This window comes from Andrena cerasifolii, chromosome 4 (genome assembly GCF_050908995.1).
Source record: "Andrena cerasifolii isolate SP2316 chromosome 4, iyAndCera1_principal, whole genome shotgun sequence".
NCBI classification, from domain to species: Eukaryota; Metazoa; Arthropoda; class Insecta; order Hymenoptera; family Andrenidae; genus Andrena; species Andrena cerasifolii.
This window is the reverse complement of record NC_135121.1, coordinates 16,694,066-16,706,895: the sequence shown is the minus strand read 5'-3', so window position 1 is coordinate 16,706,895 and position 12,830 is coordinate 16,694,066. Positions and strand designations below refer to the sequence as shown.

At 43.5% G+C, this 12,830-nt stretch overlaps 3 protein-coding genes across 6 annotated transcripts in view; 2 read left to right on the top strand and 1 right to left on the bottom strand.

Annotated features, from left to right (window-relative positions):
* Positions 1–117: 117 nt before the first annotated feature.
* Positions 118–2,702, top strand: LOC143367946 (3'(2'),5'-bisphosphate nucleotidase 1). Of its 3 annotated transcripts, none has more exons than XM_076810219.1 (5): positions 118–259; positions 1,057–1,139; positions 1,237–1,430; positions 1,715–1,934; positions 2,102–2,702. In XM_076810219.1, exons 1-5 carry the CDS (start codon positions 224–226, stop codon positions 2,445–2,447), a joined length of 879 nt encoding a protein of 292 aa, XP_076666334.1. In that variant the 5' UTR covers positions 118–223; the 3' UTR covers positions 2,448–2,702. The 3 variants fall into 3 exon arrangements, with proteins under 3 accessions (XP_076666334.1, XP_076666335.1, XP_076666333.1); XM_076810220.1 differs by having other exon boundaries at positions 134–259; positions 1,060–1,139; XM_076810218.1 differs by lacking the exon at positions 118–259 and having other exon boundaries at positions 1,073–1,430.
* On the bottom strand, positions 2,456–5,168 carry LOC143367939 (luciferin 4-monooxygenase). Its single transcript, XM_076810212.1, has 6 exons — positions 4,917–5,168; positions 4,518–4,664; positions 3,644–4,434; positions 3,383–3,555; positions 2,914–3,321; positions 2,456–2,852 (listed from the first exon to the last, which is right to left on the bottom strand). Exons 2-6 carry the CDS (start codon positions 4,632–4,634, stop codon positions 2,731–2,733), a joined length of 1,611 nt encoding a protein of 536 aa, XP_076666327.1. The 5' UTR covers positions 4,635–4,664; positions 4,917–5,168; the 3' UTR covers positions 2,456–2,730.
* Positions 5,169–5,488: 320 nt separating this feature from the next.
* The window catches only part of Rat1 (5'-3' exoribonuclease 2 Rat1), a 38,344-nt gene continuing 31,002 nt past the window's right edge, over positions 5,489–12,830 (top strand). The window contains exons 1-15 of one of the 2 annotated variants that reach the window (XM_076810205.1): positions 5,489–5,709; positions 6,025–6,152; positions 6,223–6,334; positions 6,419–6,592; positions 6,669–6,831; positions 6,932–7,392; positions 7,635–7,841; positions 7,903–8,046; positions 8,132–8,277; positions 8,344–8,512; positions 8,592–8,681; positions 9,092–9,248; positions 9,330–9,558; positions 9,654–9,860; positions 9,937–10,016. In XM_076810205.1, the coding sequence (XP_076666320.1) occupies positions 5,635–5,709; positions 6,025–6,152; positions 6,223–6,334; positions 6,419–6,592; positions 6,669–6,831; positions 6,932–7,392; positions 7,635–7,841; positions 7,903–8,046; positions 8,132–8,277; positions 8,344–8,512; positions 8,592–8,681; positions 9,092–9,248; positions 9,330–9,558; positions 9,654–9,860; positions 9,937–10,016 (2,542 nt within the window). In that variant the 5' untranslated portion in view covers positions 5,489–5,634. Of the gene's footprint in view, positions 5,710–6,024; positions 6,153–6,222; positions 6,335–6,418; positions 6,593–6,668; positions 6,832–6,931; positions 7,393–7,634; positions 7,842–7,902; positions 8,047–8,116; positions 8,278–8,343; positions 8,513–8,591; positions 8,682–9,091; positions 9,249–9,329; positions 9,559–9,653; positions 9,861–9,936; positions 10,017–12,830 lie in introns of both variants that reach the window. The other variant, XM_076810204.1, reaches the window with a different exon arrangement.

Below are 12,830 nucleotides of genomic sequence, written 5' to 3'. Positions count from 1 at the left end.
AATTATTGTTATTACCAACAATATGCAATTCACATGTTATCCTTTAGAGCTATGCTTTTGTGGTTAGTTTTTCGAGCAACTCTTAAAAGCGGCTGAACATGTTTCGAGACGAATCCAATTTACTGTATTTATATACGTTCTAATTAATAATGCCACTCATTTTAATCGATCGTAGCTTCTTTTCTAAATATTCGTAGACGTGAAAGAAAGTACAATCTGCTGTATGATAACTATTTATAAAAAAATACCTCAACCCATGGTAAATATTTCTCAAATATCTTTCTTCAGCATTCTTCTAACGTGAGAGCGCATTCGAAAAGTTTAAACATTCGCATTCCGTGATATAGAGTACTGCCCTCGCAATCTAATTATGAGGACAACGTTTTATTTTCTCACTAAATTCCATATTGATCCGAGATAACATCGCGATTTTGTAAGTATCGTCGCTTCTTAACATTTCTTACTTCGTATTTTCAAACTAGAAAATATTGCTGTTAGTGGTAATTATGCCAAGTAGCGACGTAAATATTTCAATTTCACGGTCATGGTGCGTGAGATAATATTCTAAAGAATTCCTTCAGTGTAAGTTGAAAGTCAGCCATATTTAGATTATTATTTGCCTAATTTATTCAAGCATGTGTATCTTATAGATAAGCTAGATTCTAGAAGCTTATAGAACAGCTATTGCATTTGTGCAAGAATGGCAATAAAGACAAACAAGAATTTGTGAATTTCATATTGCGTGTTGCGTTTGAATCTTATCACTTCAGCTAAAATAATTAGAATGATGTACATGCGCAAGAATGGTTTGAGCTTTTCGTTTATTTTAACAATTACACAAACCATAAAACTTTGGAAAGGTCTATTGTAACATTCTATATCGTCTTGAATTGCCTAATGTAACCTCGGGAAACAGTGGTACTTTCTAAAACTTTTTGTCAAAAGTTTCTTGTACTTTGCTCCATAATAACTGTGCATGTGCGTGCAACGTATTTAAAGCATTGGTAAGGACAGATGTGGCATCAAAACAGGAGTAACAACGTCTGTTGATATTAGCAGGAAAATTTGAAAGATGGCTCAAAGCGCTTCCTTATTGTCACGGATAGTCGCCTCGTCGATATCTGCTACAGTGAGAGCAGGTAAAATAATAAGAGATGTTATGAGTCACGGTGGTCTGAACATAGTAGAAAAAGGCAAGAATGACTTACAAACTGAAGCGGATCGTTGTGCTCAAAGGTGTATCATTGCTTCGTTAAGTCGCCAGTTTCCAAATATCACCATTATAGGCGAAGAAGGATCGACGGATTGTGACGTACCAATCGACTGGGTCGTGACAGAGGCAGATGAAGAAGTATTGAAATTGAAATTACCGGCGCACCTGGAAGATATCGATCTCAAAGACGTGTGTGTTTGGGTAGATCCGTTGGACGGTACATGTACATTTCATTTATTTCAATTTAGCTAACAAGGGGATATCACGGATGCGAACTTTAAATTACAATATCTCGAAAACGAAGGCCCATTCGACGAAAGCTGAAATGGTATTTTCATACTACATGAGCACTACCACCCCCGTATACTGTCATTCCAAAAGCGATTTCCGCATCCGTGATGTCCCCTTGTAAGCGCAAACGATATTCGCGACTGTATTATCATATTAAAATGCACAAATATTTGGTTTATCAATTGCGTTAAGATAGAGTAATGATTTCAGGAACATCGGAGTACGCGCAGGGCCTCGTAGAACATGTTACAGTTTTAGTAGGAGTGGCCATTGGGCAGAAAGCGGTCGGAGGTGTAATTCATCAACCATATTATAAAAGTGTGGAAAGCGATATATTGGGGCGTACTCTTTGGGGTATTAATGGGGTAGGGTATGGCGGATTCACACCGATTGCACCTCCGAAAGGGAAAAGAATAATTGCAGCAACACGGTACGATTTACTTTTGAAATATTTAAGGGGTATTCTAGTCTAGACTAGATTTTCGAAACCCTAAACTATTAGAAAATCAAAAAAAAAATCGAATTTTTGGGTAGAATACCCCCTGAAAGCTACGATTGCTCGCAACGAGAAATAATAAGTATACTGTACGCTTTCAGTTCGCATTCGAACGCTAACATTCAGGCAGCTATAAACGCCTTACATCCGGATGAAGTTCTACGCGTTGGCGGCGCTGGGTATAAGGTAATACTTTTAATGGAAGGAAAAGCTCATGCTTACGTTTTTGCTAGCAAAGGTAGCAAAAGGTGGGACACCTGCGCCCCTGAAGCTATCCTTCACGCCGTTGGTGGTATTTTAACCGATTCTCTCGGAGAACAGTACTCGTATGATGCGGGAACATCATACCAAAACTTAAAAGGCATACTAGCTACTGCTCCCAGCGAAGATCATCAGTGGTACTTGAGCCACATACCGCAAGAAGTGAAGGAAAGATTAGAACAGTAATATAAATCTCCTTTTCATGAAAGATTTAATATATATTTCCACACGGTACAAAGTACTCCAATAGCGCTAGATTAGAGCAGAAGGCTCTGGGACTTATCCGTTAAAAGTTACAAGCTCCGCAAGGGCAGGGGAAATTAAACCACGTTCATGAACACTATTTCTTGATGAAAGTTCACGAGCTTTATTCCAACGAGTAAACCAACTGTCATTTGTATCTGTATTTTAACATAATTGTAAATATAAAGGAAGAGTTGATAGCAGTCTTCATCATTTCATGGACACTCTATAACTTTGATTTAAGCGCATCGCGTAATTCTCGGCGCAGAATCTTTCCTGATGCCGTTTTTGGGATGCTCTCGACGAACCTGATTCCGCCTCGGAGTCGTTTGTGACTCGATACTCGTTCTGCAACAACAATTATTAGTAGAGGACCGAGAGATCAATTTCTGTGACGCTGGACACATACCGTTCACAAATTTGGTAATCTCATCAGCTGTTATGTCAGATCCATCTTGTTTAACGACGAAAGCAATTGGCAATTCTCCTGCTTCTTCGTTTGGCAACCCAATAACCGCTGCATCTTTGATACCGGCACAAGATAATAATAATGCTTCTAACTCAGCTGGGGGAACTTGGAATGCTTTGTATTTAATAAGTTCTTTTAAACGGTCTACTATATAGAAATAACCCTGCTCATCGTAATATCCAACATCCCCAGAGTGCAACCAGCCGTCTTTGTCGATCGTTGTGGCTGTAGCGCTATCATCGTTGCAATATCCTTTCATTATCAAGTCCCCTTTGAAACATAATTCTCCTACGCTGTTTGGTCCTAGAGGTTTACTCGATTCATCTCCATCAATCGGCATTATTTTTCCTAAATACAAAAGAAGGAATATTCACAAAATATTTACGAAACAGAGATATTTAATACGTACCTGAAGTCTCCGGAGATAGTGTTCCTACACTATCGAACTTTGTACTATTCATTGGTGATTTAATCACAGCTAATGTAGTTTCCGTTAATCCATACCCTTGCTTTATATTCGGCGAGTTTAATCTGTTTACAACAGTTTTAATAATTTCTTTCGACAAAGGCGCTGCACCGCACCTAATCAGACAAAAATATTGATAAGCTAGGGACTTCTGATTATTTTAAACGTCAGGTTCAATCTACTAAAGTTCAAAGTCAAATTTACCAAATATCTTTGATGCAGGACAAGTCGTATTTGTCTACCATAGGATGTTTCGCTAGGAAAACCATGAGCGGCGGTACGATAGTTAAATGTTCGATTCTATACTTTTCTATACAATCCAGAAATAGTTTTTCGTCGAAGCGCGAAAGAACGACAGCTTTATTCCCGAAAACGAGTCTCATCAAGAGTACACAGAAGGAATATGCGTGGAAGAACGGTAACAGAGCTAAAGTCGTTACGTTAGCATTTGTAATATTAGGCGACGCGATTGCAAAGTGCCTTATCATAGTTAACAGATTTTTGTTTGTCAACATAACGCCTTTCGGCAATCCTGTGGTGCCGCTGGAGCATGATATGACTGTTACATGATCGGCGTCCACCGAGCAGGCTTGGAAATTATCGTCAACGACGATATCCAGTGTTAAGCTTTTTATACTCGGTAACTTATAATCCCTGGACTCTGTTAACATTACTAGCTTTGGTGACCAAGATAATTGAGGAAAAACTTTGTCCATGTTCTTCGCTCCGATCGCCGACACAAAGATGATCTTTGGCTTGGATATACTTAACGCATGTTTCATTTCCCTTTCCGTATATAGCGGATTTAACGGGCAGATAGTAACGCCCAGGTAAAGTGACGCGCATACTGGTATGCAAAATTCTAAATTGTTCTCGCTGCATATGGCTATACAATCTCCCTTCTGTAATCCTTCTCTCCGAAGCGCAACCGCCAGCTTTCGACTGGCATTTAGAATTTCATCGTATGTTTGTTCCTCCTCAGTGCGCGGCGCTATCTGAAAATATTTCCATCGCCGAGTGATATTAAATACATTGTCATTCGCATCATTTGCGTTAGAAAAAATTGCAAGTCACTCACCTGCGCCACACAATGCCGATGAGCAGTCAATTGATTTAAAAGTAATTGTCCTAGGGATATATTCCTGAATTCTGAAATGTGATCAGGGGGCCCATGTAAAATATTTTCCTCTTCCATATCCAGAGTGTCTGTTTAAACAAAGCGTTACTGAAAAAAACCGTGTATATTATTTTCCATTTTCATGAATTTTCGTGTCTATTATATCGATTCTATCATCAATTATATGTAATAGAAGAAATGAGGCTTCGAAAAAGAATGACAACTTTTTTTTTTATTAATTATAAAAGGAGATGGTGGTTTTTAATGGAAGTAAATTTGAATGTAGAATAATTTTTAATTGAAATTACGCGAATTTCTTTGTTGTAATAGATGCGATTAAAGTGTTCAATTGTAACATACCAATTATATTTTCGCTTGATTATACCTGCCTCGTATTATATGCTTCCTGTATTTGTAGAGGCCGACAAAAGTGAGAGAAATGGCAAATTAAATAAAGCAATTATTTTATTTCTATGTTATACACAATATGTATTCGCTCGCGAAATTACTACAGCATATGGCGTCGATAGGTGAACAGATGTTTAATAGTATTTATAACTTATTATCAGTTTTAATTTCTGTTATCATTTTAATTATACTTTCAAAGGTCACACCATGGATAACCAACCATTCTAACAATGGATGCATATAAATCTGCAGGTGGCAGCACGCTGCACGAAATGCAACGTCCTTATTTAATTTCTAAATTATTAACTGCTCGTTTTAATGACTATAGAATCCATCGAATTATCTCTGATAACCTTACAGAATCTTGCATTAATGCCGCTATCGATTAGATTAAATAAATTCGTTTGCGGAGAGATGCAAGTCATTACCGAGAATTATCCATTTGAAATTGGCGCGCGAAGCGTTTGTATGTCAATCCACCACAGGCTCGCATACTGTGAGACGGGGTTTAAAGTGTTTTCTCGAATCTATATCCATCACTCATCAGGTTAAATATGAGTCAACGGTGAGAACAGTTTGTGCTCGCTTGATTTACAAACAAATTTTGAAAACAGAGTCGATCAAACGATCCAGTATACAACGTGCTGAGTACGACGCTGAGCAGTGAACGATGGGTGTACCAGCATTTTTTCGGTGGTTGAGCAGGAAGTATCCTTCCGTGATTGTCGAATGCATCGAGCAGAAGGTAGGTTAGATTGTTTATTTAGACGAGGGATATTTTTTTCCCCTTTCGAATCTCCAACGCGGTTCGCGTACATATTAGAAGCGTACGGATCATTGTTGGACCCTTTTCGAGATTCTTGCCACAGTTTCGATTCCGTGTGATATTTCAAAATATATTTTTTTTGTAACTCGTAACATGTCCCTTGACAATGTTATTTACACTGCTGTGCTGCACTGAGAACAAGGAGTTAAGCAATCTTAGGTTTAGCTGGCAGGCGTGTATAGCTCGCTTCAGTTTAATGCACACATCTGAATTTCAAGTATCGCATCTTTACAGTCCGTCACAACAAATGGCGTACAAGTTCCGGTGAATTCGGCAGACCCGAACCCGAACGGGGTAGAGTTTGATAACTTGTATCTCGACATGAATGGTATTATACATCCTTGCACTCATCCGGAGGATAAGTAAGTCTGTGATAAAATGCGCTTGTAGGGTCATTAGAGGATCGCCGAACAATGTTTTATGTTATCGTAGACCTGCGCCCAAGAATGAAGAGGAAATGATGGAAGCTATTTTCGAATGCATCGATCGCTTATTCCGTATAGTGAGACCTAGGAAATTACTCTACATGGCGATCGATGGTGTTGTAAGTATTCCCATAATGCGTGCGATGAATTTGTAATCGTGAGCTAGCATTGTTTTTGGTGAAACGTTTAATGGAAACCCACAGGCGCCTAGAGCTAAGATGAATCAGCAGAGATCAAGGCGATTCAGAGCGTCGAAAGAGACGTGCGAGAAGATTAACGAAATACAGAGGATACGTTCTGAATTATCTCTTAAAGGAGCTTCCTTACCACCGGAGAAACCAAAAGAAGAGCATTTCGATAGCAATTGTATTACACCGGTTCGTAGATGCTTGGTTTCCTTGGCACTGGCCTATCTCCACTGGACGATCCCTCTAACTAATGATTTGATCGCAGGGTACACCGTTTATGGCAAGATTGTCGAAATGTTTGCATTATTATATACACGATCGCTTAAACAATGACCCGGGTTGGAGAAACCTAAAAGTAATTCTGAGCGATGCGAATGTACCAGGTGAAGGGGAACATAAGATAATGGATTTTATACGCAGACAGAGAGGTAAGTGGACGGTCGGATTCCTGAGACGTCGGGCATACTCCTACGCAGAAGAATGTTGAAGCCGTTTTATACATGTTGGAATTTTTTGTTTACGTAACAGCGCAACCCGATCATGATCCTAACACACAACACGTTTTGTGTGGAGCAGACGCTGATTTGATTATGTTGGGTCTCGCAACACATGAACCTAATTTTACTATTATTCGCGAAGAGTTCAAGCCGAATAAACCTAGACCGTGCGATATATGCGGTCAGTTAGGGCACGAGATGAAAGAGTGTACAGGCGCGGAGCCTAATCAGAAAGAAGAAGACAATGCTTTTGGATCCGAATGCCAGTTCATATTTGTGCGGTTAAATGTACTCAGGGAATATTTAGAGAGGGAGTTGCAAATGCCTAATCTACCCTTTAAATACGATTTCGAGCGAGCTATCGATGATTGGGTGTTCATGTGTTTCTTCGTAGGAAATGATTTCCTACCCCATCTCCCGTCATTGGAGATTAGAGAAGGGGCAATCGATAGACTTGTTAATTTGTACAAAAAAGCAGTATATAAAACAGGAGTACGTAACATGTGTTAAAGATAAAGATATTGTAAAGATCAAAAGAAGCTTGTGTATTATTAAATTAATCGTAATACGTTGGCATTCAGGCCAGATTCGCAAACAACGAAGTTTTGTTGTTTCGCGTGCGAAAATAAGTGGGCTCTTTTGATAGAGACTGGTTCGATGAGAGCCGTGCAATAGTACGTAAGCTAAACGAATGGAAACACGTGGAATGCTGATAATTTTTCTATCGTTTATAGGGATTCTTGACAGATAGCGGGGACGTGAACTTGGACAGAGTTCAGATGATAATGTCCGAACTCGGCGATGTCGAGGATGAGATTTTCAAGAAGCGACAACAGAACGAATTGGCGTTCAAGCAACGTGAGAAGGACAAAAAGAGACGGTTACAGGCAATCAGCAATTACAAGCCAAAATGGATTCCAGTTGGACAGTTTGCACCTACGGTACGTATCGCGCTCGTTGTTGACAGTAAGAGTGCCGTTCGATGCTATATCTTTGTTACAGCCTTTAGGTGGCCAAGTGAAGCCAGTGGAGAACGCGCGTTACGAGGCTTATCAGATGCGCGTTCAAGGTAGAAACTACAACACCTCTGCCGATCAGGCGAAAGGGAACTCCAACAAAGCTCTAGAGAGCATGATGCGCCCTGAGGTACAGTACTTGTTTTACGTTTTCCTTTAAGCATGTGCCACGTGTCATTCGTGTACATCCAATGTGCCAGAATTCGTCCAAAAAGGGGGAGAAGCGCAAGCTCGACGAGTCTCAAGATGCTGAATCAGACGACGATCAAGCGCACGACGAAGTAAGGCTGTGGGAAGACGGCTTTAAAGATCGTTATTACGAATCGAAGTTTGACGTGTCCTCTGATAACTTGCAATTCAGGTGAGCAACCTAAGCATTAAATGCATCGTGAAGCAGGAGCATTATTCTCTATTTATTTGCGTACAGAAATAACGTGGCTCTGCAGTACGTGCGTGGCCTGTGCTGGGTCCTACGCTATTACTATCAAGGCTGCGCTTCATGGAAATGGTACTTTCCATATCACTATGCCCCGTTTGCTAGCGATTTCATCAACATCGGCGGCCTTTCTACGGAGTTCGAGAAAGGGACTATACCGGTGAGCGACAAGCCCGCGAAGATAAAACTACAAATTGCCAAGGAAAGAAGCTTATTCCCTTTATTCTTCGTTCTTACAGTTTCGTCCATTGGAGCAATTGATGGGCGTGTTCCCAGCTGCCAGTTGTAAGCACGTTCCCGAGCCGTGGGCGAAGCTGATGAGTGATCCAGTAAGTGTAACTGTTGCGTCACGGACGGAGTACTTATACATAGGGTTGTTTCGGCTTGGATCGAAGTAGAAGTATCGATACTACTCGGGTACGGGTGGAAAAGTATCGATACCTTTAAATATTGGTATCTGCGTAAAAAGAACCCGTTGCCCATTAGAAAAAAACGCCGACGGACAATTTTCCTCCCTGACCTCTTATTATATTGACGTGATTAACAATTAAAAAAAAATGAAAAAGTACTTGTTACTCATTCGATTGGATTCAAATACTTTTCTTCTGATACCTCAGAAGTATCGATACCAAAAATACTCTGTATCAAAGTCAAAATATCAATATTGTATTTACTAGTATCGAAACAACCCTACTTACAGATTACGATACTGACCAAACTTTCGTGTGAATATTTTCAGAGATCACCGATTATCGACTTTTACCCGGAAGACTTTAAAATAGACTTGAACGGGAAGAAGTTTGCTTGGCAAGGAGTGGCTCTGCTCCCTTTCGTTGACGAGAAGAGACTGTTCAAGGCTTTGGAACCGTATTATGACTCCCTTACAGATGCAGAAAGTAGGTTCATTTAAAGAGAAACTTCCTCGACACACGCATCATCTTCATGCCGCTCGCCTCACATCTACGTTTGCTTTTCAGGAAAGCGAAACGTTTGCGGCGACAACCTATTGTACGTCGGCCTTGGCAACAGTGGCTACAATTTCCTGAAGGGACTTTACGTGAATCGTGTAGGATTCGAGACAGAGACTCAAATATCCATTGATGGCATGCGTGGTACAGTGTTGCTGGCCGAAACTTGCGTGGGAGAGGGAGCTACTTTGCCCTCGCCCATAAACGGGCTGCCAGTCAGGAACAATAAGGTCTATTGGTATGTAAGAGACACATAGAATTTAAAAGCGATATTATATCCTCTTCGTCATCGACGTCACGCGTTACCCCAACCGTTCTTTCTTTGCATCGCAGTATTAGCTACAGAGACCCAACGTACGGCAGCAATTTCATATTCCCCGCGAAGAAGTTGAAGGGTGCCAGAGAGCCGCCGAGAGTATTAAAGCCACAGGACTTCGAGCAGATGAACCGTAATACCGGCAACACCTGGAAACCACAAATTGGTTTCACTCCCTCTACTCAGTCTGCTTCCTTGAGCGACGCGGGTCGAAGAATACTTGGGTAAGTGACACGTGTATCTCTGATGTACTCATCGGCTACTTCGATGTGGGTATTACAATGCGCCACTTGTTTGCAGACATTACACGAACCACAACAGAGTGCCACCACCGTACGGACCCATGTCACATTCTCAGAACGTCTACTCAGCGCATCACGGTGAGTCGCTCTACATCTTTATTCGCGTTGCGGAAGCTTGCTGCTTCGAACTCCTCGAAGGCGGCGGATTGGTTAAATAAATAACTGTGCTATTCCGTAACACATTACGGAAATGAGTGAGGAAGTTCTCACGCGACTCGAGTAATTACTCAGCACTAGAAACACTTTCTTCCTAAGTTGCATACTTTTAATATTCCATTACACGTTTATTACTTGCGAAGAGCTGCGAGTCCATAAAACTCCATGCACGTAGGCCGTCATCAAGGGGTTAAAGCAGCCCGACGTTACTAAGAGCGCGAGAAACGTGCACGCCACGCGTTTCCACTGCAATGAGAAACAATGCAAACGACATTCGAGCGCACCGCGAAAGAGAGAAAGGGGAGTGTGCGTTAGAAAGGAAGGAGCCTATCGCCTATATCAAGCTCCTTTCCAACGCGACTCGGAACCCTCTGTCTCTCAAACAATGCCGTGGTTATGAGGGCCAAATTAAAGCGCACGCGACTCGAGATTACCGATGACACGATTCCTCGTCGAATAAAAAACACGTAGGGATTCTCATTGTTCCCCCGACCCCTGGCGCAAGTCACACAGCCGTTCCACCCCCTTCGTTCTTTCCGTTCCTGTATACATATCCCGCGTTTTGTTTACCGATCGACCCGAGGCGCCTTACAAGAGCCCTCTTCCCATTTTCAATAACTTCGCGTAACGTTCCTCTGCTCCTTACCGAGAGGCTAAGGTCTTCTCAACCACCTTCTTCGTCTTCACCATAAAATCACCGTGACCGATACGCGTGCGACACCCGTCCCGATTATGCCACCGTAATGAAACGCGAATCGTCAGACTGCAGTTGGACCAATCCGGTTCGCTCCAATTAACGGACGACCGACTCGTTAGCAACCTTCGACTCGGAGCAAGACCTTTTTTCCTAGCGATCCCGTGACAGGGTGAATTGATTCCGTTGGGTCCAACTAGGCTTCGGTGGGTGGGACAGGGGCAGATGGAAAGGGGCGCGGAGCTGGGAGGGGTGGCTGGATCTGTCGCGGGGGTCAGAGGCGGCGGCGGCTGGTCGGGCGCACCAGCCGTCAGGGGGCGCAGAGAGGGGGTTGCAGAAGGCCTAGGGGTTCCGGTCCCGGATTAGCTCCGAGGGTAGTTCGTCACGTAGAGCGTGACTCCGGCCGTTTCGTTGTTTGGCACGTCGAGGTACCAACGGTTCCACGGCTTTCGCCCAATTATAAAACAAACGCGGTGCACTCCCGTAATTATCCAATTAGCGGATGTTCCGCCTCTCGCCGCCCTTCATCGACCTTTCACCGTATCGTCTGTCCTCCCCTCCCGTTTCGTTGAAACCACCCCCCCCTCGTCACACCGGGATCCCCAGCGTGTCTGGTGTCTGAGCGACAAAGGCTGAAAACGCGACTGAATCGCTTTGTGACGGGCGTCACTCGTCGCGTTCCGCGTCGTTCTCCCGCCAGACGACGCGGCCGCTGGGCGAGACGCTCGAATTGGAAAGTCCGCGTGGAATACCGGCGATATTCCGCAGCGATGAATTATTATCGCCGGCGCTTGACACCGTTAACTGTCCCCCCACGGAGAGGCGTGACTAGGCCGCGTGGGTGCACACGCGCGAAGAAACGCGCGACTCCGCGTGCACGATCAGTAAAAACGAGACGCTGTCTCGCGGAGGCCTGAGCGCCGGGTGTGTGATTGATTTACCGAGGGGAGCGAACGCCAGGGACACGCGCGAGCTGCCCACCGCGGACCCTACCGCAGAGGTCCGTGTTGTCTGGCGGGTGGGCGAGAGGGTGTCGAGACTATTCCTCGGACCCCATCCGCTTGAAATATCAGCGGGGCACAGGGACGTCCCAAGTAGATACCCTGTCAGCTCCGCTATGCGAAGACAAGTGAAGATCCTTCGAACATCGCTCCGGCATCCAATTAATCCACTAGGCTGCTCCTCGAGCTGGCTAACAGCTACTTTAAACTAATAGATGACAATATAAAGTTAAATACACTCCGGTTCACCAAGTATAAGCAAAAACCAAATAGGAAAACGATACCAATGATAAACAGGATCAGAAGCAATCACCACAGATCTGCACACCTATATAAACTCTCCATTATACCAGAACCCAAATGCAAATGCGGATATGAAGAAGAAGACTTAAACCATATGATGTTCACACGTCCCCTAAATAAAGACAACTTCAACAATTTCATTCAGGCAAAAGGAATACAAGCTCCATACGACCTTAGGGCCCTAGCTTTTAGCAACGACATGGAAATCATAACCAACATAGCACAGGCCTCTGCCAGCATGAACACACGAATCTAAGCGATCAAACAGAACGAAACAAATTAATAAATTTCAGATAACAACGCAAGTCACAAAGGATAAAAAGTGAAAGGAAGAAGGAAATTAAATACCGTGGTATCAGCGAAAGCTAAATCCATACAAACACTATATACACGTATAGAGCAGGCTAGCTTCGGTCCGAAGGGATGAAACGAGAGACCGTCGCGCGGGTGGAGAGGGTTGGCCTGCCGTCCGCTCGCATCTTCGTCCAGATGACAGGTGCAGGGCCCCCCTCGTTAGACAAATTAAGCTTCGTTCCCTGGCCTTCCCGTCTCGCGGAGCCCGGCGTGCCTCTGCGCCCGTCTCTTCACGGCTTTGTCCGTCCGTCTGTCTCTATCCTCCGCGCCGTTCTACCCCTGTGCCCGGTGTCTCTGTCGGGAGCGCGGCTAGCTCGTTCGGGACTGCTTTCGAGTGGACTGCAAACACTCGTTGCAGCAGCGACGGCGGTGGCTCGATCCGCG

What these genes read in the sequence shown, in the direction of transcription:
- LOC143367939 (XM_076810212.1), bottom strand. Translation starts at nt 4,634, where the DNA reads ATGGAAGAGGAAAATATTTTACATGGGCCCCCTGATCACATTTCAGAA. An exon ending in ATCGGCATTGTGTGGCGCAG is followed by an intron (nt 4,435 to 4,517) that starts GTGAGTGACTTG and finishes AAATATTTTCAG; the next exon opens with ATAGCGCCGCGCACTGAGGA. An exon ending in GATTACCAAATTTGTGAACG is followed by an intron (nt 2,853 to 2,913) that starts GTATGTGTCCAG and finishes TTGTTGTTGCAG; the next exon opens with AACGAGTATCGAGTCACAAA.
- LOC143367946 (XM_076810218.1), top strand. Translation starts at nt 1,073, where the DNA reads ATGGCTCAAAGCGCTTCCTTATTGTCACGGATAGTCGCCTCGTCGATA. An exon ending in TTGGGTAGATCCGTTGGACG is followed by an intron (nt 1,431 to 1,714) that starts GTACATGTACAT and finishes TAATGATTTCAG; the next exon opens with GAACATCGGAGTACGCGCAG. An exon ending in AGAATAATTGCAGCAACACG is followed by an intron (nt 1,935 to 2,101) that starts GTACGATTTACT and finishes GTACGCTTTCAG; the next exon opens with TTCGCATTCGAACGCTAACA.